The sequence below is a fragment of the Mustela erminea genome, chromosome 4 (assembly GCF_009829155.1).
Source record: "Mustela erminea isolate mMusErm1 chromosome 4, mMusErm1.Pri, whole genome shotgun sequence".
Classification (NCBI taxonomy): Eukaryota; Metazoa; Chordata; class Mammalia; order Carnivora; family Mustelidae; genus Mustela; species Mustela erminea.
The window spans coordinates 14,308,686-14,332,836 of NC_045617.1; the positions used below are offsets into that span (position 1 = coordinate 14,308,686).

The following is a 24,151-nucleotide window of genomic DNA, read 5'->3' on the forward strand; positions in this document are numbered from 1 at the left end:
AGACAAGCTTTTAGTTTGGTAAAGATGAAATACTCAGCTACATTTGAGGAAAATTAAACGAATCAACATTAGCATTTCTATGAGGTACTGGAATACACTGCTTCCCAGATCCGCTGGTACAAGGCATGACTCGGAGGATAAGCAAGGAAATCTCTTTACCTTTAGAGATACTTCTTGTTTGGTAAAACATGAAATACAAAAATGAAAAATATGAAACACAGGGACATCTCCCTGTTTACTTCTCTGCAACAGGGGTAGGTCTTTTTCTGATTCTTTATGCACGGAACACGACCACCATCACTTCATATTTTCCAACATTTATCTGCATTATCTCTCCTCCCCAAATGAGGTCTGGAAACTTACTGTGTTTGTTCCTAGCTGGTCTCTAATGGTCCAAGTGTGTTGAAATGTCAGCTAAGAAGCCCTCTCCTGATTTTCTCTCTGTGTAGAGAATCTATTATTTCAGAAAGACAAGCTTACTCAGCCTATATTGTCATTTTTCTTGTTTTAACTATTAGGTCACAATTCAGGAAATAGAAAGCAAGATGAGCAGCATTACAGAACTAGAAGAAGCAGCTCAGTCTTTTGCTCAGTTTGTCACCACTGGAGAATCTGCTCGAATCAAAGCGAAGCTGACACAAATAAGAAGGTACTGGGAGGAGCTGCGGGAACATGCACAGTGTTTGGAAGCAACAATCCTGGGACATTTATCTCAGCAGCAAAAGTTTGAAGAGAATCTTAGAAAGGTAAGAACGGGTCCATGCGTGCGAAAAGTATTATTTCCTATTGCATTTATAATGAAATGCAGTAAGTAATCCAGAAATAGTGAACTAAGGGAAGACACAATTTGCTAAGCATTGACCCAGTTGTCAATGATGACTAAGCCTTTAATTATTCATGTGATACCTTTTTTGAGGGAATATAAAATGTCATTATCCATTGTGTTCCGACAGGCATTAAGGCTTATCTATTCCTTTCAAATAATAGGACACACTGATTTTAGATTTTTTTTTTAAATGTGTATTTTAATAATTTTATTGAAAGCTATCAAAAGAGATAAGCATGCTGCTTCCTTGGTAAATTTTTCTGCCTCAATATATGTTTTCCCCACCATTATCTTTGTATTTCAATGATGTTTTAGATCCAGAAGTCTGTGTCTGAATTTGAAGATAAACTTGCTGATCCACTTAAAATTTGTTCTTCAGCCACAGAAACATACAAAGTCCTCCAAGAACATATGGTAAGAGCGATTTGATAATTCCTGCTTGAAAACATAGTAAATGTTTTTATGATGGTTAAAATTGAAAGGATTTTTATGTTACTTGAGGAATGACATATATCAAACATGTTCGCCTAACACAAGAAGTGTAAGTTTACAAATAAGTTTTTATTAAAAATGCATATTAAAGGAATATTCATTTACAGCATTTCTTTCTCATACTTAAGATATGATTTTTTTTCTGATTTTAGCTTTAGTAAATTCTGTTACTTGTTGCGAGTATTATAAAAAATCAATGGTGCATAAAAACATACATGCACAATGGCGGATTTTAGATTTTTAACCCACAACAGTCAGATGTGCAAAGAATATGTCCTCACTAACCTTTTACCAATGGCTACCAATGGCAAAAAATTGGTCTGCTGCCTGAACTAGTGACTATTGATGGGTGTTCACAGAGCGACAGATGCCTTTGGTGTAATTTAGGGGAAGAAGCAAAGAGGGAGACTCAGGAGCAGAGAAAAACCCAGAAGAAATGTGCTAATTTAAAAAAACATATCTGTTACCCCTATCTATATGCACGTGTGCCGAGGGAAGGGGCTGCAGTGATAGAAAGCAAAGGGCTGACAAAAGCACATCTGGAAAGGGGAGTGGAATTTATAGGTTTGAATACTTACAACAAGAATGGGGGGGGGCTGGGTGGCTCAGTCCATTAAGCTTCTGCCTTTGGCTCAGGTCATGATCTCAGGGGCCTGGGATCGAGCCCTGCATTGGGCTCCCTGGTCAGTGGGCGGTGGGGAGTCTACTTCTCCCTCTCCATCTGCTCCTCCCACTTGTGCTCTTTCTCTTCCTCTCTCTCCCTCTGTCTTAAATAAATACATAAAATCTTCTAAAAAATGTGTTTTTGTGCTACTACGTAATTCTTTTTAAATATCCAAAACCTGAGGAAAGGTGGGAAAACTGAATTTCATGGAATTATTTTTAATAGTTTACTAAGTTAATAATTGAGTACCAGAAAGGATACTATTTTTTCTAGTATTTAGATTTTGTAAAGCAAGTTATTTTTCTCTGCCTTGATTGTCTGATCTCTAAAATGAGAATAATGAAAGAACATAACTGTCAAGATTCTTATGAAGATTAAATGAGTTACTCTATGAAATGGATGTAACATAGAACCTGCCACATCCTGAGACAGGATGATATGATTATCACTGATTCCTGATAGCAGCTATGCCAGCCATATTGCGCGCGCACGCACTCTCTCTCTCTCTCTGTATATATATATTATTTATTTATTTATTTTTAAGATTTTTATTTATTTGACAGAGAGATATCACAAGTAGGCAGAGAGGCAGACAGAGAGAGAGAAAGAGGAGGAAGCAGGCTCCCCACTGAGCAGAGAGCCCAATGTGGGACTCGATCTGAGGACCCTGAAATTATGACCGGAGTCAAAGGCAGAGGCTTTAACCCACTGAGCCACCCAGGCACCCCCCATATATTTTTTATAGAGGTTATAGCATGCTTCATATAGCTGTTGTAAATTAAACAGAGGTTTTTTAAAAGTCATATTTGGCATAGAAGGAATAATAATTTTCACAAATGATCTGAATCATGAAAGGAAAGTTGAAATTATTCAGATATACAGCAGTAAATTCTTATTTGGGGAAGAGCCTTTCCATTTCGTTTTTGATTTCCGCATTCATGAAGTAACTCTCCTCACTTTGACTATGTCTCGCAGAAGATCATGGACTGAGGGAAAATTTTTAGTGATAATGGGTCTCAAAAAAACTGTCGGCCTTGTTTCTTGATGTTGTGCTTTCTTGGCCTCCCGTTAGGATCTCTGCCAAGCCCTGGAGGCACTGAGTAGTGTGGTAGCCACTACCTCAGCCAGCGCCCAGAAGGTGGCTAACAGAGGTTCCTCCGTCCAGGAGGCAGCGGCCCTGCAGCAGAGGTATGAGGAGACGCGGACTCGGGCCAAGGAGAGGCAGACAGTGCTGGAGACCCTGCTGGCCCACTGGCAGAGGTGAGCAGCCTTCCTTCCCGAGTTGGCAGTATGGATTTCAACTGGCACTCTTAAGTAGGAAATTCTGGACCAGCTTTGGGAAATAATCATCCCAGATGTAAAACACATCAACTCACGCGTCTAATATGAGAAGATCTTGGTCTGTGTCAAAAGGTGAAGATCCCTAAAATGGAGAGGACGTATGCGTAACTTTCCTATGACATAGATATAAACACAGGTGACAAATACATATGAATGTGAAGGGAATGTTCTTTTTACCTTCATATCTAGGAATAAGAACCAACACTGTATTATTCACAATGGTTAGTGTTGGACCTTCAAATTTGGAAAGGTTTCATTTTCTGACATAGTAATTTTGATAAATTTGTCTCTCATCTCTGCTTTCTTTAGACTGGAGAAAGAATTATCAACCTTTTTAACCTGGTTAGAGCGGTGTGAAGAAATAGCCAGTTCCCCAGAAATGGACATTTCTGCAGACAGAGTCAAGGTGGAGAGTGAACTTCAGTCAATACAAGCAAGTTCAAATTCAAATTTCTTCCTTCTTTGACTTTAAGGGTTTCCCACATTCTTGCTTCTCAACAACTTTCTAGTTCATTGCACACTGACGTTCTGCAGTATTCTCCCCAAAAGTTGCCCCTCAGAAACCCCCAGGGACTGTTTCCTACCCTAAAGATAAAAAGCCATCCTTAGTCCACACTGAGGAAAAAAGTTCTTATCTTTTTTAAAAATATTATTTACTTATTTGACAGAAGGAGGAGACACAGTCAGAGAGGGAACACAAGCAGGGGGAGTGGGAGAGGGAGAAGCAGACTCCCCACAGACAAGGGAGCCCAATGTGGGACTCGATCCCAGGACCCCGGGATCATGACCCAAGCCAAAGGCAGATGCTTAACAACTGAGCCACCAGCCACTTTCCAAAAAAAGTTCTTATCTTTTTATAAATATACTGTGAAGTGTCCTAAGAGACACAAAGCTATCTGGCCATGTAAAACTAGTCCTACACATCTCTACACAGAGAGTAGGTGCTCTACAGGTTAAGTGTTGTGGAGGAGGCTGAAGCCTCTGTGACATCTACATCTGGGTCCAGTGTCCACCAAGCTGCCTCCCACTGTGTTCTGAACATTTCTTGTCCATCCCCATATTCTGGCTTTGTGTGTTTTGTCCTGATTTGGAGCCCTTCCTGCCATCCATAGGCTGTGTGACCCTTCTTCAGAAACCTTCAGCAGCTTTGCTTGTATCACACATGTGGCCTCTTTAAGAAGGGGGAGAAAGCACCCTGACAAGCATCTACTGTGCGTCATTCTACAGTATCATCCCATTTGATACTATGTTATGCTGTTAGCTGTCTATAGGTGTTTATCTTTTATATCTTATTAGATAGGGACTGAAAATTTTATGCAGCGCTCACAGCACCTTACAGTTCATTGCCTGATTAAAAATAAGTCATTCTGTTGTGCGAAAGCAAAATGGAGAGCCCTTAAGTTCTCCAGTTTGGCCTCATATAGTCTCTAAATAAAGAAGGAGACCACATTTCTGGTACCCAGAATTGCATCTCTATTATTGTTAAATATGCACTGTTTCTCTTTAGCAGTAGCTTTTCTTTGATTCTCTTTACCTACACAGTTTGTTCATCTTGAAAGAAATTCTACAGCTTCTAAAGTTGCCTAACTTAATAGAACTCAGATTCCGGAACACTAATTCAGGTCTCAGTAGTATTTTAAATGTTGCATTAGAGGTTAAGCAGATCCACTCTAAATCAAGTAATAAAAACTCTCTTTAAGCCTGGTCCCAATGACCTCTGTGTTGCAAGAATGCAAAGTCTTTGGAGAGCAGCCACCTGTGTCACATGGTCCTTCCTAGTCAATCGTGCTGGGATGAGATCTAGAATGTATTCTGTTTTTCTTAGGCACTGCAGAATGAAGTTGTATCCCGGGCCTCGATCTATAGCAGCCTTTTGCAACTGAAGGAATCACTATTCTCAGTGGCCTCCAAAGATGATGTGAAAACAATGAAAGTACACTTGGAGCAGTTGGATGAGAGATGGAGAGATTTGCCACAGATAATTAACAAAAGGTTGGGTTTTTTAAAAAGAATGTTTTTATATCGTTCATTTTTTAAATAGTAAGCATATAGATTAAGAAAGCAGAGATTTTTTGCTTTTACTTAATTGAGCTATTCAAAAAGTATGGAAGGGAAAGAAATTACTTTGTTATTTGTGGTGGGTATTAAGGAGGGCACATATTGCATGGAGCCACTTGGTGTTGTATATAAACAATGAATCTTGGAACACTGCATCAAAAACTAATGATGCATTTTATGGTGACTAACATAACACAATAAAATAAATAAATAAATAAATATGCCCAGCAAAAGAAACAAGCAACAGAACTAAAAGACAACCTACTGAATGGCAGAAGATATTTGCAAATGACATATCCAATAAAGGGTCGGGATTCAATTAAAAAAAAGAGTTAGTATTCAAAATATAGAAAGAACTTCTACAAACCCATCACCCAAGAAACAAATAATCCAATTTAAAAATGGGCAGATGATATGAATAGACATTTCTTCAAAGAACATGGCTAACAGACACTTGAAAAGATGTTCAACATCACTCATCATTGGGGAAATGCAAATCAAAACCACAATGAGATGTTGTCTTACACCTGTCAGAATAGCTAAAACAACACAGGGAAAAAGCAGGTGTTGACAAGGATGCAGAAAAAGGGGAAGCTTCTTACACTGTTGGTGGGAATGCAAACTGGTGTAGCCAATATGGATAACAGTTCTTCAAGAAATTAAGAATAGAATTATCATATGATCTAATAATTCCACTACTGGGTATTTACCCAAAGAATGAGAAAACTTTAATTTGAAAAGATATATTGCCCCTATGTTCATTGCAGCATTATTTACAATAGTCAAGCTATGAGAGCAGCCCAAATGTCCATCAACAGATGAATGGATAAAGAAGAGGTGGGGTATACACGCACGCACACACACTCACACACACATACACACAGTGGAATATTACTCAGCCATAAAAAAGAATGAACTCTTGCCATTGGGAATAACATGATTGAATCTAGGGAGTATCATGCTAAGCAAAATAAGTCAGAGAAAGACAAATACCATATGATTTCACTCATATGTGGAATTTAAGAAGAAAAACAATCAAGCAAAGAAAAAAGACAAACTGAAAAACAGATTCTTAACTTAAAGGGGGGTGTGTGGGGGAGGGGTGAAATAGATGAAAAGGATTAAGATGTGCTTACTGTGCTGAGCATCGGATAAGGTACACAGTTGTTGAATTGCTGTATTGTACACCTGAAACTAACATAACACTGTATGTTAACCATACTGAAATTTAAATTTTTTTAAAAAACCCTCACGTGCTCAAAAATCAGCATTTCTGATGAACCTCAGTCCCCAATTTTTGTCTCACCATTAGGGAAAATGATCAAACTAACTGAAAAATGTTGAAGAGGGTAGGGTTGCTCATGTTTGTATTGTTTTTGCCCAAGCTGTTTGTATACTGGAGAAAAACGGTATTTAAAATTTCGCCTCCCATGGTATTCTCCACGGAGGCAGCGGCATTGCGGAACAGGGCTGTGTCAGATGAGGTCGGAGGAGTGGATTATGTGGGGTCCCTCATCGGCCACAATAAGGACTTTTGAGTTTGCCTTCCTATGTGCAACAAGTTGCCTCCGTGTTAGGCTTGGCAGACAATGTCCTGCTTACATTAAAGCCATTCCTGGCTATTACCTAGAGAGTGAACTGTGGAGACGCAACGGTCTCCCCTAGTCTCTCTAGTGGTTTCTAGTAGTCCACTAGAGCCAGGACTGTGGAGACAATGGCAGGAAGGAGGCCACGAGGAGGCCAGGCTAGAGATGAAGCATTATGGGGAGGAGCACACAGACTCTACTGTGTGTGTGTGTGTGTGTGTGTGTGTGTGTGTGTGTGTGTTACGGAGGCGGTATATGCAGATTAGCTGTGATGATAAAGAACCAGGGGCATGAACGATGGCTCAGGGGACCACCTTGGGGACAGTGGTAATGCTAAGTGAGATGTGGGAAATTGAGAATAAAGGGTTTGAGAAGTAGAAGACATCAAAAATATCGGTGTGCTCACGTAGGACAACATCTTTTTGCCTTCAGTTAAGGTTATTGCAACAGCGAACATAGCATTTTTTCTGTGAACTTGTGGGACATTTTCACTTTAACACCTTTCTCTCCGTAGGATCACTTTTCTTCAGTCCGCGGTTGCTGAGCACCAGCAATTTGATGAACTGCTGCTTTCCTTTTCTGTCTGGATTAAGCTGTTTCTCAGTGAATTACAAGCTACTTCAGAGATAAGCATAACAGACCATCAGGCAGCATTTACCCGGCACAAGGTAAAGGGCATACTTTAAGATCAAAAGAAGAATTTATTCATAAAAGAGCTCTGGAATTATAAAGAAAGCATTTTTTTTAACCCAGCCATTCTGCACTAGTTTAACCCTGCATCCGTATGCAGATGTTTTAATAATGGGACCTATGGGTCCTAGCAGTGTGTTACACAGATAAATTAAGCTGATAAAACCATTTCACATGAACTAGACAACCACATTAAGACACTGTTTTTTCAAAATGGAGTAAGTGATTTCTAGGATAAAGTGATGAGACTGTTTGTTTTTAAGCTTCTTGGTTTGTTTTGTTCCAATGCTGAAAACTAATAGGGAATTCCAACGCTTTAATGATGCAATTTTACTAAATTACTGTTTAGCTCAGAAGTTATTTAAAATTCATGATTTATTTTCCTTATTTGTAGATCATGCATAATATCTATCCTGGCATTAAAAAAATAACATTTAAATCAAGTGTTGGGGTAGTTGGAGATAAGCTACGTAATAAACTTAAGACAATATTTAATGATAAAACATTTAATATTTATAGAGTGCTCACTCTGCCCTGGGCTTGCTGATTGGTTTTACCAAAAGAAATAGTACTTTCTCGTATCTTTATGATCTCAAGTAGTTTGTGTCTTGCCATGGGACACACTTTCATTAAATGGCCGTGTAAGCATGATGAGCTGGGGGACCCTATGGGAGTATCATCGCAGGGTCACTCTCGTTCACTTTTGGTCCTTTCTGCACAACTGCAAAGGTCCTTCCCGGCTTGCTCTCCTCTTAGCTTATCAGTACTCGCGGAACGTGTACAAAACAAGCTCATAAATCAGGTCAACCAGAGTTTTCTTAGGGTAAATCGGTCAAGCATTTGTTCACTCAGTGTGTTGGTTTCAAAAGGATGACTCCCATGTCCTTTACAAACTTACTCTTGGGTTTTAACTGTACAGAAGCTTTGTGTCTCAAAAGGGCAGAGAACGAATTGTAAATTTTCTGAAGTAAATGCTCAAAGCTTCTTTCTAGAGTTTAATGGTCAAAGAAGGGGCATTTAAGGCCATTGTGTTCAAGATTAAGTGGGGTGATAATTTCTCTTTAATGGGAAGCATGCTGAGATTGTTAGCAATGCTCTGAGAGATTTCGAACCTGATTTATTCTGAGCAAGTTACATTGCCCACACAACGGTCTCGATGAGTTCATTTTTGTTTCTTTACAGGAGGCAGCTAAAACCTGTGTTCATCTGCCTCGCGCACTGCCTCTGAAGAGAGGCTGATGCCCATCTATTCCTAGGCTCCTTCCCTACAAGCTGTTAAAATTAACATTATTGCATATATACTTAAAATTTCCAAACTTCAGTATCTTTTATATAGATAGATAGTAATATAATATATAGTATTGAGAATATAGGTATATATATTTGTATATATACGGTATTGTTAAAAAGCAAAAATTTACTGAGTAAATGTGAAGATTTAATTGGCTTTACGAAGTGATTTGTGAATCAAGCAGTATCTTATCTAGCAAATAGAAAGGAGCTTAGGGGGTTGTAAAAAATGTCACGTTTTCATTAAAGGAGAGTGAGGCACGGAAGTTATTAGTAAAAGAAAAGAAAGGATCATTTTAGGCAAGGCCACTTTCCCTTGGGGGTAAGAATGGGGGACTTATCTTGGCGGGGTGGGGGAGGGGAGGAAAGGGCCTCTGTGACAGATTACCTTATCAGTACTGACCAGAAAATTCCTGACTGACAAGCTAACGCTGTATTTCTGGAGGATTCTGAAACCGCAATTAGGTTAGGTATGAAGGACCAGTTTGGTGACCTGACCTACCATAAGTGACTCCATTTGGGGCCTGTGATTTGCTTTTTGATGAGATATATAGATAGATGAATAGAGTTAGAGATAATATTTTGTTGATATATATATATATATAATACTATTATATATAATAGAGTATTTAGGAATGACATATTATTTATACTAGAGTAACAAACTTTAACTATGTATACATATGTATTTTAAATCTTCCACATTATACATATATGTGTATGTATTTATATAAGATTTCCTTCTACAATTCTATTCATGAAGACATTCTCTTCCATGCAATGAATTAGTTCCAAATCAGAGTTGTGTTTTATGTGAAATACATAGACGAGAAAACAGAAAACTCTAAGACCGTTTCTTAAAAAAGATTCACCACCGATGACCTTTAAAGCCTACAGCATCCATTGCACTGAAAATGGATCTCGACATGACAGACTGTGAATGTGTCTGTGTCCTTAGCCACGGTGTATCCGAGGACTCAGTGACCCGCTCTTCCCTTCCAGGACCACACGGCAGAAGTCGAGAGCAAAAAGGGAGAACTGCACAGTCTGCGCGATCACCTCGTCAAGCTGGGTGCTCTGGGTCGAGCTGAGAACCTCCCCGTCCTCCAGGGCAAGACAGAGGACTGCTTCCAGCTGTTCGAGGAGGCCAGCCAGGTCGTCGAAAGGCGGCAGCTTGCCCTGTCCCAGCTGGCGGAATTCCTGCAGAGCCACGCCTCGCTGTCAGGGGTTCTCCACCGGCTGAGACACACGGTGGAAGCAACCGACAGGATGAGTAGGAAACAGACCGATTTATTGGAAAAGGACTTAAATCATGCGATTCAAGACGCTAAAGCGCTGGAATCCGCGGCCATCAGCCTTGACAGCGTTCTGGCCAAAGCTCAGTACCATCTTAAAAGCGGAAATTCTGAGCAAAGGACATCCTGCCGGACGACAGCTGATCACCTCTGTTCTGAATTAGAGCGAATCCAGAACCTTCTGGGAATGAAGCAGAGCGAGGCAGACGCGCTGGCCGTACTGAAGAAAGCATTCCAAGACCAGAAAGAGGAGTTGCTGAGAAGCATTGAGGACATTGAAGAAAGGACAGACAAAGAGAGACTGAAGGAGCTTACCCGCCAGGCTCTTCAGCAGAGGTAAAAAGAAACGACTAGAACCTGTTGTTCCGTCGACTTTTTATTTGTTCTAGAGTTAACGGCAATGCTTTGATGGTGTCATATTTAGCAACTTCTTTTAATATTTTGAGGATAAAATTAATGACCAACTGGACACTTAAGAAGTACTAATATGGGGTGCCTGGGTGGCTCAGTGGGGTAAAGCCTCTGCCTTCAGCTCAGGTCATGATCTCAGGGTCCTGGGATCAAACCCGGCATCTGGCTCTCTGCTCAGCGGGGAGCCTGCTTCCCCCTCTCTCTCTCTGCCTGCCTCTCTGCCTACTTGTGATCTCTGTCTGTCAAATAAATAAATAAAATTAAAAAAAAAAAAGTACTAATTTTTTTTGGTTTCCTGAAGGATTTTCCCAAGGGCTTTATCTATATAAGCCGTGCTAAGATCTTATCTGTAACAGACAATAGAGATCATATTATCTATGTTTAAGCAATGTTTCGCTGTTAGGAGAAGGGCCTGCTTGTCTGGAGTTCCAACGAAGGCAGAGGCGAGAGCGGGTGATCCGAGTAGCGCTGTGGTCCTGGTGGTGACAGCAGGAGGGAATTCCTTCCCGGTGGCTGCCAGGCCCTCAGAAAGACGGAGCAGGCTCCTCAGATGAGAGTGAACGACAGGATATTGGCAGAGAGAAAATGGCATAAAATGGTTCTTTTGCAGACAGGAAATGGAAATGATATCCCTGGACCTTGGTAAGGTGATAAAGCTGCCGTCTGAGATTCCCATTCCTTCACTTGAAGTGAAATCAGTCCGCTGGCCAGAGTCGTTTTCAGCAGCCGCCGGCAACGGTTTGCTCGGAGGTGTGGCAAAGGCAGACGAGTGGGTTTAAGCAAAGTTGGGGTTTTGTCAGTGCGTTTGCTAGAGAAGCTAAGAGGTGATGGGTATTTTCCTGCTGTACATTTGGAAGTGATTTTTTTTTTCCTCTAATACTATAGCCTTCTTCCCAATCTTGTTTTTCCTCCTTAATAGAACTTTCTCCCCTTTTGTGTTCTCAGGGATGTTTGTCTTCCATTTTTTCAGGGGGCAAGGAAACAGCTGAAATGCTGTCAAACCAAAGTGTCCACAATTGAGAAGGATTTTGTTGACATGCAAGACCATTGCCATTTGCCTCCTTTTAATTGGAATTAAGCACTTAGCAAAGGCTTACCATCAGATCGTAATGGCTCTTGAGGTTTCGTGCCTTTTGAGCACTAGGCCCACCAGCTTAACAGTAAACTAACAAAAAGGAGTAAGATTTGAGGAGGAAACATAGCCTCCAGAGTAAAGACAAAAAGAGGAGCCAAATAAAAAATAATAAAAAATAATAAAAAATAAAACCTTAAAAATAAATAAATAAATAGATAGATAGATAAATAAATAAATAAAAAGAGGAGCCAAACATGGCAAAGGAACAAACAGCTTTGCTGGACCGATTCAGCCAAGCAGTCAGGAGATCCTGACATTGCTGGAGAAGAAGGTCCAGGTTGGGCTCAAGAGCCACATCCACACACCTAACACTGAACTCACCAAAGCCACGCAGAGGTGATGGAAAATGTTGCGTTCAGTTGATGGGTTTATTAAAGCCCCCCGTACTTACGCGTCACTGTGTGCCTTCGGGCAAATCATTTGTTTTCTTATAAGGTGCAGATCATGCTAATGTGTGCTCCTAACCACTTCGTTTTGGAATTCAATGGAATCATGCATGGATATTCACTTTATAAACTCTACACCACTATGTACCCAAGAGCAAGAATGCATGAGTCCATGGCTGCCTCTATGGGACCACTTCTTATGAGTACTCAAATATTAGTATATTAGGGACAAAAAAAAGTTATTTTTATTTTATTTTAATTTTAAAGGTTTTACTTATTTATTTATTTATTTGTCAAAGAGAGAGCGAGAGAGTGCACAAGCAGGCAGAGTGGCAGACAGAGGCAAAAAGAGAAGCAGGCTCCCTTTGGAGGAAGGAGCCCAGTGTAGGACTTGATCCCAGGACCCTGGGATAATGACCTGAGCTGAAGGCAGCTGCTTAACTGACTGAGCTACCCAGGCATCCCAATTATTTTTATTTTAAATGAAACAGCGTACCCTTAAATATTATTATTTTACATGAATTGGACTTTGGGACATGGAAGGCCTTTTTACTAAAGATCTTTTAATAAATACTTACCTGCTTTGCCTACAAGCTCAGCCCTAGTCTTAAAAGTCTTATAACCTGAAATCAAAATAGAAAAAGAATATAAACTTAATGGAAAGTTGAAGATGAATGGTAAGAATGACTTTAAATTTTCCCAAGGTATAGTCTGTAGTTCTGAAAAGTTCATTTTTAAAGTGTCTTTCACAGTTGCTATACATTAATTCAATTGTTGTGTTGAAAGTTTTTCTAGATACCTATAGGCATGCTTTATGGAGAAGAAATATTAGTCCTTACCTTTGGTAACTTAATAATAAAATGTTTTAATTCACAGATTGAGAGTCTTTAATCAGTTAGAAGATGAATTGAATTCTCATGAGCATGAACTATGTTGGCTAAAAGACAAAGCTAAACAAATTGCCCAGAAAGATGTAGCCTTTGCATCTGAAGTCGATAAGGAGGTAAACCGTTTAGAGGTTACCTGGGCTGATACCAAAAAACTAATTCATGAAAAGTAAGTAAAAAAAAAATGGCTTTTTTTTTTTTTTTAAACTTTCTATCTTGTGGCACTGGGCTGTTGTCTGTTGATTTGCATTGGTGTGATCAAGATTTGAATACCTTTTGCCACTTCTGTATTCTGCGTCTCTTTAGTACCATTAGAAAGTTAGTCATGCAGAATTTTGTTGTGGAAGTTGTTGAGATGACAATGACAGGTGTAATTCACCGGGGGAAAGCAGTAGCTGTCAACAGTTATAAGGTGCTAACCAATGAGACTTAAAACTTTTGAGTTTCTTTTTTTTGTTTTGTTGTACTTATTTGTCATTAAGGTATGATTTGCATATAGTAAAATTCATCCTGTTTAGTGTATGCCCTTAAACTGTATGAGTTTAATGCACATCTAGTTAATAAGTACACACACATAGTTAATGAGTAACTATTACATCTAGTTAATGAGTACATACACATAGTTAATGAGTATACACATGTAGTTAATGAGTAACTATTACGACTATCAAATCTCATATAATCATTCCACCTCCTGAAAAAAAATCATCTCATTGTAGTCAGCCCCTCCCCCGCTCCTAGCCCCTGGCAACCTTTGATAAGTTTTCTGTCTCTGTAGTATTGTCTTTTCAGAATCACATACAAATGGATTTTTTCCAGTTTGGATATTATAAATAAAGCATCTATAAATGTTCAGTTTTTTGTGTATACATAAGGTTTTACTACATTTGGGTAAACAACTTCTTTTACTCAACACACTAGACATTGTTATGTAGTCAAATTGTATTTATAGTCAAATTGTATTCCATTTAATAGGCATGCTGCAGTTTATTCATTCACCAGTTGATAGATATTCAAGTTCTTTCCAGTTTGGATGACGATAAAAAGAAGCACCTATAAACATTCATGTTCCATTTTTCATGTGTACATAGTTTTTATGACACACTGTAGATTATTAATGTGAGCTTCTAAAAATTTAACAATGTTGTAAAAATTTACCCCATGTTATTGAACATTCTCTTAAATTGTGATTTGTTAGAGATTGTACAGTATTCAGTTATAAGAAGGTATCAGAGTTTATTCAATTATTAACCTATTTTTTTAACATTTGGGCTATTTCTATTTTTTCCTCCTATTATAAATATTGGTGTAAAGAGTATAATTTTACATAAATCTTGTGCACATCTTTTTCTTTGGAAAAATTCTTATGTGTGGAATTGCTTGTGCCCACGGACATTTTATGCTTATAAACAGAAACCATCTTCTTTGTTTGACAGTTTCAGGGGATTCATATTCAATGAAAATTTGTGTCATTGAAAATGGGAAAAAAAATCCTCGTGTGTATTTTACTTATTTAGCAGCGGTTTTTTGTTTGTTGGTTTGGTTTGTTTGTTTTGCTTCCCCTTAATCTATACCATTATGATGTAGTTAAATAGTGAAAAAATTGAAAAGCAAAAATTTGTTGACATCTACAAAAGTTTTAGTTGTCAAGAACATATATTTTTTTCTTGTCACTGAGGTCACAGATTTTGTTTTAATGTGTGCATTCTTTTCTCTTGGAGAGCAATTTGGATGCTAGAGTTAAGTTGACTTAACCGCACTCTTCATCTCTGTAGGTAGAAATATGGCTTCCTCTTGATTCCAGCATCCATCTAAGAATAAATTTACATAGTTACATATCAGGTCCAGTCATAGGGAACACTTACCTTTCATACATGATAATAAATGATACCTTTTCTTTAATTACTATAGCCAGGGTCAGTGCTGTGGACTTATTGACTTAATGAGGGAATATCAGAACTTGAAGTCGGCTGTATCTAAAGTCCTAGAAAATGCCAGCAATGTGATTGCAACCAGAAATACTATAAAAGATCAGGAAGATCTTAGATGGGCTTTATCCAAGGTAATAATTCAAAATGTATTTATTTTAGTAGACTGCTTAGTAGATCTGATTTTCACATATAATTTTTTTTTTTTTTAGGAATACCGATATCCTAGGATTCTAGCAATCCAAAAAAATGTATAGTTCATTAATATCACTGGTTTCTGCATAAGGTCAACCATGAAGTAAATTTCTTAGAGGCAAATGGTTTTGAATGACTGACTTATCACTGATTATTTTATTAATTAAGGAAACATTTATGTCCACAGCATGAAACCGTCAAGAATGAAATGTGTAATAAACAGAAAGAATTGGATAATTTTACCAGTAAAGGAAAACAGTTGTTATCCGAGCTGAAAAAAATTCACAGTAGTGATTTCATCTTGGTGAAAACAGACATGGAGAGCACTGTGGACAGATGGCTGGATGTAAGATAATCCACCTGAATTGTATGAACAGTTTACATAGTCACATTTGTCAGTCACTATTTTTTTTTTCTTTTCTTTTTTTTTTTTTTTATTTCCAGCATAACAGTATTCATTATTTTTGCACCACACCCCGTGCTCCATGCAATCCGTGCCCTCTATAATACCCACCACCTGGTATCCCAACCTCCCACCCCCCGTCCCTTCAAAACCCTCAGATTGTTTTTCAGAGTCCATAGTCAGTCACTATTTTTGAGTAAAGAATTATTTAAGGATGTGAATTCCATTTTTAGCTTTTTGAAATTTTTTTTTTTTTTAAGATTTTATTTATTTGAGAGAGAGAACCAGCACAAGCAGGGGGAGAGGGAGAAGCAGACTCCCAGCTGAGTGGGGAGCCTGACTGCAGGGGCTTGATCCCAGGACTCCGGGATCATGACCTGAGCTAAAGGCAGACGCTTAACTGAAGGCAGATGCTTAACCGACTGAGCCACCAAAGTGTCCCTCATTTTTAACTTTTAATGCTAATGTGCAAAATTATATTTTGAAGAAAAACAGTATTCACATAAAGTTTAGAACTAATAAAAAAAAATGTTGTTTGCTTTATTTTCTTAAAATTTTGTGGCAGATTTTCAGGGGCGCCTGGGTGGCTCAGTCAGTTAAGCATCAGACTCTTGATTTCTGCTCAGGTCATGATCTCAGGGTCCTGTGATCAAGGCTGGGTTGGGCTCTGCACTGGGCATGGTAGAGCCTGGTTAAGACTCTCTCTTCCCCACGCCTTCCTCCTCCACCTCTTAAAACAAAACAAAGCAAAACAAAACAAAAACTTAGTGGCAGATTTTCTCGAATTTCACTTCGTAGCTTCAATTACAACAAATTTATAACTCTAAATATTTTTTCCCAAAACTCTAGGATTATGGATAAAAATTAAAGAATAATTTATAAGTATCCTGTAGAATATGAAACTATAATGTGTAATAACTTGGGGCTATAAGATTATAATTTTGCATTGAAAAACATGAGACTTGTAGTCTACATCCTTGGGTTTTAGTTCTTGCTCTGTCATTTTCTAGCTATGGGACAGAAGAACAAGTCACTCGATCTCTCTGGAGCTCCACATCTCAAGCCATACATATTTTATGTAGCATCCAGCTCAAAAATCCAGTGATTCGGTTGCCCTCCTGTTAACCTGCACTCTATTACTGGAGGTTAAGTTACATAAGCTGAATTACTAAAGTTAGACATTGATAATTATGTACTGTAATCTAATAATTTGGGGACTGCAGAAAACCTTACCCACTTCCACTTTTAAAAGAACATTCTTATTACAGGAAGACTATTAAATACTAACGCTTTACTTTAAACCGACAAAGTTGGTTGATATCTTATGTATTTATTTATTCTATAAATATATTTAGGTCTAATTAATGTCCATTTTTATGTTTCAGCCTTACAAATAAAAGTGCTTGCTGTGTTACTTTTAAAAATAAACCCAACACTCCCCTTGGTGGGTATCTATCCTATACAACTCAACCTCAGAGTATGTTACAGTTGACGCCAATAGACCTGCTCTTAATTTCCCAATTTACAAATGAAAATCAAATGTCTCAGAAATTTGGTCAATTCTCCCAATGACAGAAACAATTTAGTAACAGTTAGCATTTGCTTGAGTCAAATGCACTAATTCCCTTACAATCATTTTTGTAAAACTTCGTTTTCCAGTGAGAATATAATTTTTTGATTAAGGCAGCATCAACATTGTTAGTACTTGGGTGGGGAAAGAAGCACCTAAAAGCCCCAGATGAATAATGGTGTGGTTTCTGTTTTCCATCCCAGATGTCAGAGAAAATTGAGGAGAACATGGATAGGCTGAGGGTAAGCCTGACCATTTGGGCTGATGTACTTTCAAGTAAAGAGGAAATTGATGGGTGGTCCAATAGTTCCGTTCCACAGTTGGCCGAAAGCATCAGCCACCTGAATAACAGCGTCAGAGCAGAAGAAGTCCTTAAGGAATTTGAGGTAAACTGACTATATCTACTTTTGTGAGCTGGTGAGCTCATTAACCAGAATATGAGAAAGTTGTATCCTTTTTGTTAAAGTTCTTTCTTTCAGAGACACATATGTATGCTACCGAAGTCTTAACTATCTTTGTCTATTTACCTGAGAGTTGAATAGGCAATGGTTAAGACTTATTCCTCCCATTTTTATCACTTCTTAGTTGGGGCTCTGTATTTAAAATATTAGTAGAAAAGTGAAAGTCCATAAAATCTGTATTCTTCCCACTTTCCATTCAGCTAAGACTATTACGCCTTCCTACTGTAAAACCAAGTTGAAAGTGTTTGTCATTTAGTAATATTTAGAGGAGTTTGGGTTTTTTTTTTTTTTTTCCACTCAAACAAAATGTTTACTGAGTACTTACCATGTGCCAAACACTTAACCTTAGGTGCTAGGTTCTTCTACTTCCTCTTCGGAAATGGGAGAAAACTGGAGACCAGAGTGTGACAGGTTCCCCCAGAAACTGGCCTTTTAAAGTTCTCGTCATCAGGTTATTTTAAACTTTTTATTTCCATTTCTTGCATTCATTTATTTATTCATTCATCAGATTCTTAATAAGCACCTAAAGTATGCCAGGCACTGTGGTAGACCCTGAGAATAACCGGTAAGACAGATAAAGTCCCTGTACTTGTGGCATTTATTTTATTTACATTTACACTCTGTATGCAAAATGTGCAGTCGTAGTTAGGCTGGGATGAAAAATGAAGTGGATACGAGGAAACGGTGACAAGAGATAACTTGTTTCATAAAGCATATAATCACTACTCTCCACGAGGGCACAGATTAGTCACCACTGCATGCCCGGGTGTTCAGGACTGTGCCCAGCACTCAAATGGAACAAGACATATACGTGACTGCAAGACACGTATCAAGACAGATTTCAGACTACAGTCTGAAAAAATGTAGGGGAATCAACTCTATGCCTACATTTTCTACCTTTGATCCAAAAAACTTTCTAGAGATTTTTAAATCAAATGCCTATTTCTTTTTTTTTTTTTTTAAAGATTTTATTTACTTATTTGACAGAGAAAGAGATCACAAGTAGGCAGAGAGGCAGGCAGAGAGAGAGGGGAAAACAGGCTTCCTGCCGAGCAGAGGGCCCAATGTGGGACTCGATCCCAGGACCATGAGATCATGACCTGAGCCGAAGGCAGAGGCTTAACCTACTGAGCCACCCAGGCGCCCCCAAACGCCCATTTCTAAGGGCAAACAGAAGTCGAGGAAATTAGCCAGACTGAAAATGCAATCAGGAGAGGGATACTGCGGTCTCTTAAGTTCTCTTTGATGTTAAATTAACATTACAGCTCAGAACAGTAGTACCTGCCAGAATAGGGCTCCTACCAGCTCTCAAAAGTCAATTATTCAATTTTAAAGACATTTGCAAGCCAGTGTTAAACATAGTCATTATTGAAAATTAACTTACAATTAAATGATATTAAAAATCAAGCTAATAGTTACTTAAAACTTACCATTTTCAATTTCTACTCTACATACAGCTATTATCTAGGCTCTTGAGCTATAGGTATCCACTTGATCTGCACGGTGGGAATGTAAAAGCTCTGGGGCACAGCAGTGCTTTCCACCCTGTGGGCGGTGACATCATGTGTAGCTCAGAATGCTGGTCAATGCTGCAAGGCAGGGTCTTTTTTTTGGTGGGGGGAGCTGGTTGGTTAATCGGCACACACTGCCCACCTACTGCTGATCTTTGGGATCCAGAAAGCCAGTGAGCATCAACCCCACATTCACGTCTAGGTTTAGTCACTCACAGAGGTGGGTTTCTTTATGGTACCGACCACCTGTATGGTACAGCAATCAATAACACGAGCGGACTGGATTCGGCCCAGGGCCTGACTGTGCATTGCTGCTGCAACTCAAAAATAAAGCATGTACATGTGTATGTGTAAACCTTCAGTTGTTCAGCCGCTCCTGGAGGAAGCCAGGGGCCCCGGCACTTAGTTCATCACGTCTCACCGGGTAAGTAAATCACTTTCTGGAATGAGGCTCAGGACCTTTGTTAGTGTCCATCAAGAACCAAAATGCTATATTTAAGTTGAGAGGGATGCTTTATCAAGTGGTGCTTTGTGGCCCCAAATAAATAATGAAGTTTACAAGGATCTAATTTGTTCAGTAATGATTCTTTGTTCTACTTTTCTTTGTTTTGTGTTAGTGTTGGTGAAATCAATCAATCAATAGCCCCCCAAAAAAAATTTTAAAAAGGTTTTTATTTACAATAAAAATACCTTAAATTTTTATTTGAAACATTTCTGATGTATTACGTATAGCCTACAGTAACGAGGCATTCCTAATGTGTATTTGCTTTGAAATGCTTCCTCAGAAGTGCAATGCTGCCATGGTAGCCAGTGATATTAAAGCTAATGTATAAATGACAGTTACTGAAAATCCCCACTGACTCAAGACTTTTTTAGTTAGTGTTTAATTTTTTCCAGGAGCTTCCCTCCCCCCGCCCCGCCCAATAAAGGACAGTGGGAAGAAAGTTCCGCACACTCCCTCATGTTTGAAGTAAAAGTTAATGATGACATTTTTCCACATGCATAAATAATGAGTCCTCAGAAAATCAGAGATTTTTTTTTTTTTAAACTCTGGCTTGAAGTTGGGTTAACTCTTGGAGTTATTAAGTGCCAAATGTAATATGTCCAGGTTTGCACAAGTTGTGCTTCTTCTCTTTGTCTTTTATTTTGGCAGACTGAAGTTAAAAACAAAGCCTTGAGACTGGAAGAACTTCACTGCAAAGTTAATGATCTTAAAGAATTAACTAAAAATCCAGAAACTCCACCAGATCTTCAGGTAAGTACTCGGGTTTGTAATAAGTACTACATACTAGACTCTATCTCAAATATAATCTCTAATATAATTGACATATAACAACAATAAATAAATGTTATGTATTATATATAATACCTATGCATATATTCTCATTATTATTATCATCATCATTTTAAGCAATCATGTGGATCTTACCATATAGGGGGTTAAAACATTAACATCTTTAGAACTCCTTGTGCTAGTATTAGTAGCATATTTCTAAGACAAGTATAATAAGATTAGTTCCCCTTTTCCTTACTAAATTTTGTAAGTATTATCATCCAGCTTGCCTCACGGACTGTTTTCTGTCTGTACCAGAATAGAAAGCACACTTATGAATACTGATATTTTTCTAATTCATGTAGTCGGTGATCGGGTTTGGCAAAATCACTGTTGCAAACCTCATTCGAGGACTCACGGATGGCACAGACCCACGGGGCGCACGGGGCAGGCAGGCTAGACCCGCTCTGACCAGCAAGCCTGGACTACATTGGGGGAGCTCTGGGAACGACCAGTGGGGGGGGCTCTTTGGGCAGCTAGCACTTCAATCTCCAAGCTTAGTGTCCGCTGCCTTACTTTAAGCCGTGCATTTCTTGCTGCCCTCATGGATTTTCTCTACCTTTTCCTTCTTCCTGTTGGGCCTTTGTCCTTTACTCCCTGCTTCTTGCTAACCCCTGTATCTTGCATGTTTATACATTCTCTCTGACCTGAGACTGTGCATCTGTCACTTAGTATCATCGGTGGATGATACACACATACCAGAATGTTAGAATTTCACTTGACGCTGGAAGAAGCAAAGGGTGTTAATCATACAGGAAACGAGAAAGGAGTGCTTGTGCCTGTCGCCTGTGTCATGGATACAAATGGGCAACAGGTGGCCTCTCGCAGAGTAAAGATGGCGGCAGGGTTTGGGGAGAGAGCTACTGTTGTACTGTGACTCTCATAACCCCCTGTCCCTCACATGTACTCCATGAAGAGGTGTTGGGGCACCTGTTCCTTACCTCAAAATCAGGAGAAGAGTTTCAGTGGTACCATCTGGAGAGAATGACGTGCCCCTGCAGCTGGTGGACCCTGGAGTCTCCTCTCTGACTCCCCTGAGAGACTTTATGGGTGAAAGACGGGCTGACTCACTGTTGATGCTTTTGCCAAAAGAATTGATTGTTTTGGGTGGCGTGCATCTTAGAATCATCTGGTGTGAATGCCAGAGTGGGCCCCTGGCCCAGAAGTGAATTATCAGAGGAAAGACAAGGAGAAGGCATCGGTGTTGGGTATCTCAGGTTCTCTAGGAAGGCTTTCTGGAGGGGAGCGAGCCTCAGCAGCGAGAAGCAGAGCTGCCTACAGGCTGTGGAAGGAGAAACAGGAGAGCACTGCTCGCATGCCGGCAATGCCAGTGCGAGGTCCCTCGAGGTGAAGGGAGTCTCAGAAAACCCCACAGTCTAAGGCCTGTGACAGGAGAGAATGTGAAATGTCACCAGGCCTAAGGAGCACAGATAACAGCTCATAATAGTTCTCAAAAATGTCAGAGCCCCTCCCCCACCTCCTGCTGGTCCAGGCCTTTACGGGTCAGAAGCTATAGGACGTGTGGGAATAGAAATAAAGTAAAGAAAGACAAAGAGGCACTTGGCTCTTTTCTTCATGCGGGCTTCCTTTTTGTAGCAGATCTGAGCTGGGGATAAGAAAAAAGCCTTAACTTTAAGTTCAGAGTTTTGATTATTAAATGGGCCTAGATGTTTTAATTGTGGAATTGAAACCATTTTGCAATTTATCATGATTTTATAAGTCCTTTTGTTATCTGTAGGGCCAGAGAAGTCAGGAGCCCTCCCAAAACAAATCTTCTAGGAGGAGAGAAGAAGCAGCCTCACTAAACACATTAAAGTGGGAGGCAGAAATAAAATCGCTTTATGATAAAATCTTGCGGTGGTGTTTGTTCAAAGTAGTGGTTACATCAGGGGATAAAATGTGTGCGTGTTTCCCAGGAAGAAGTAAGAGCAGGGTTTTGGTAACCACCGTGGTAACTGCGTAGGTTGAACTCTGCTTTTGAAAACTGATCTTACGTATTCCTTGGATCTCCACCGAACTGCCGCTCTAGCATCCAGTGTCAACTGCCACTGTTTCCACGTTCCCGTCACTTACAGTGTTTGACCACTTGTACACACTGATTTCCCTTCTTAGAAGAGTTGAATTAGCATCCCAGGTTAGGCTTATGTGCTTTTTACAATCAAGCTGCACACGAACAGATTTCCCACAGAAAGAGTGTTCTGGTCTTCACAAATTTTTAATGAAATCTTACTTTATGTTTAGTTTATAGAAGCAGACCTAAGGCAGAAACTGGAGCATGCCAAAGAAATCACTGAAGAAGCCAAAGGAACCTTGAAAGATTTCACTGCTCAGAGTACCCAGGTGGAGAAATTTATTAATGACATGACGAGCTGGCTAGCAAAAGTAGAGGAGTCGCTGATGAACTGTGCCCAGACTAAGACATGGGAAGGGCTGAGAAAAGTAAAGGTAGGTAATCACCTATCATCAAGCCTGCACACCTCCAATGGTAATATTGCTTCTCCTGTTTTGTGGTGACTGGAATAAAAATATAACCTTTGCTCTCAGTTATACCTGTATTAGCACCAGGCCAACTAATTCACGATGTTGGATACAGCAAGTAAGTTGTGTTTGGAGAAATGAAGGCAGGTAGTAAGAAGTTGAAGATGAATAATCTAGAAATAGAAAGCACGCGTTATTGTAGGACCTGCTCATAAGCTGTGCTTGTTAGTATCTTTTTCAGTAAATGGGTAAAGCCAATAGAAGACCTGTTTGAATTTCCATGATTTTTCAAATTTGAATGCCAAATAGTTTTTCATTTCTTAATTTTTATTGGTTGGTATGACTGCTTTTATCTAGGGAAGAATATTAAAAAAAAAAATTTGAGAGCTAGCATTCTACTTCCATGTCTTCTATCCATAGAGATAATGTTCCTGATCGACTGTCTGTCTAGCTTGGGAGTTGAGTGTTCAACATATGTGATCTGTTCTCTTTAGCATTTTTCTTACTGTACTTAAGAATAAGGACATATATTTTAGAAGTACTGGTACTTTTTTGGTGTGGCTTGTGACCCTGAAACAAAGCCTTACTGGCCCATCAAAAAATGTGAACTTGGGTTGTGACTCCGCTGATAGTTTCTAGTCACCTGAGTAAATCCAAGGTTATGGGTTGGCATCTCTGAGAACCTATTCCATTTGCTCGGAATCCTAGACTGTAATCCACATCCTAGTACCTTTCAACAACCATTTGCAGTGGGTCCCAAGGAGAGCTGGGCAAAATTCTGCAAGTCAACAGATCTATCACGAACACTTTAAAAAAAAAGAAAGAAAGAAAAGAAAAGAAAAAAGAAAATCCCACAACAGTGTGTACCTTACTAAGTAGATTTCAACAGCATCAGTTTCCAGAAAGTGCCATGGTGGAGTAGGGGGGATATTTCCCTTGAATATCCTTCATGGCTTTCTTCCATTGTGTAGGAGATACAAAAGGAACTTCAAAGTCAGCAAAGCAACATCAGCTCTACCCAAGAAAATCTCAACAGTTTGTGCCGCAAATACCATTCCGTTGAGCTGGAGAGCCTGGGCAGTGCTCTGACGGGACTCATAAAGAACCATGAAGCTGTGAGCCAGTTGTGCTCCAAGACACAGGCCAGCCTGCAGGATTCTCTGGAGAAGCACTTCAGTGGTGAGCTCTGACGGGGCTTAGCATGAAACGTT

The 24,151-nt window shown here is 39.4% G+C and overlaps 1 protein-coding gene across 16 annotated transcripts in view; it reads left to right on the plus strand.

Annotated features, from left to right (window-relative positions):
• Positions 1-24,151, plus strand: part of SYNE1 (spectrin repeat containing nuclear envelope protein 1) — a 462,745-nt gene that overhangs the window by 188,880 nt on the left and 249,714 nt on the right. For all 16 annotated transcript variants that reach the window (XM_032338689.1, XM_032338697.1, XM_032338702.1 and 13 more), the window contains 14 exons: positions 519-746; positions 1,142-1,240; positions 3,055-3,242; positions 3,633-3,756; positions 5,149-5,315; positions 7,482-7,635; positions 9,950-10,578; positions 13,051-13,230; positions 14,973-15,123; positions 15,372-15,530; positions 17,361-17,543; positions 20,283-20,384; positions 22,704-22,907; positions 23,912-24,119. In XM_032338689.1, coding sequence (XP_032194580.1) covers positions 519-746; positions 1,142-1,240; positions 3,055-3,242; positions 3,633-3,756; positions 5,149-5,315; positions 7,482-7,635; positions 9,950-10,578; positions 13,051-13,230; positions 14,973-15,123; positions 15,372-15,530; positions 17,361-17,543; positions 20,283-20,384; positions 22,704-22,907; positions 23,912-24,119 — 2,776 coding nt within the window. The remainder of the gene's footprint in view (positions 1-518; positions 747-1,141; positions 1,241-3,054; positions 3,243-3,632; positions 3,757-5,148; positions 5,316-7,481; positions 7,636-9,949; positions 10,579-13,050; positions 13,231-14,972; positions 15,124-15,371; positions 15,531-17,360; positions 17,544-20,282; positions 20,385-22,703; positions 22,908-23,911; positions 24,120-24,151) is intronic.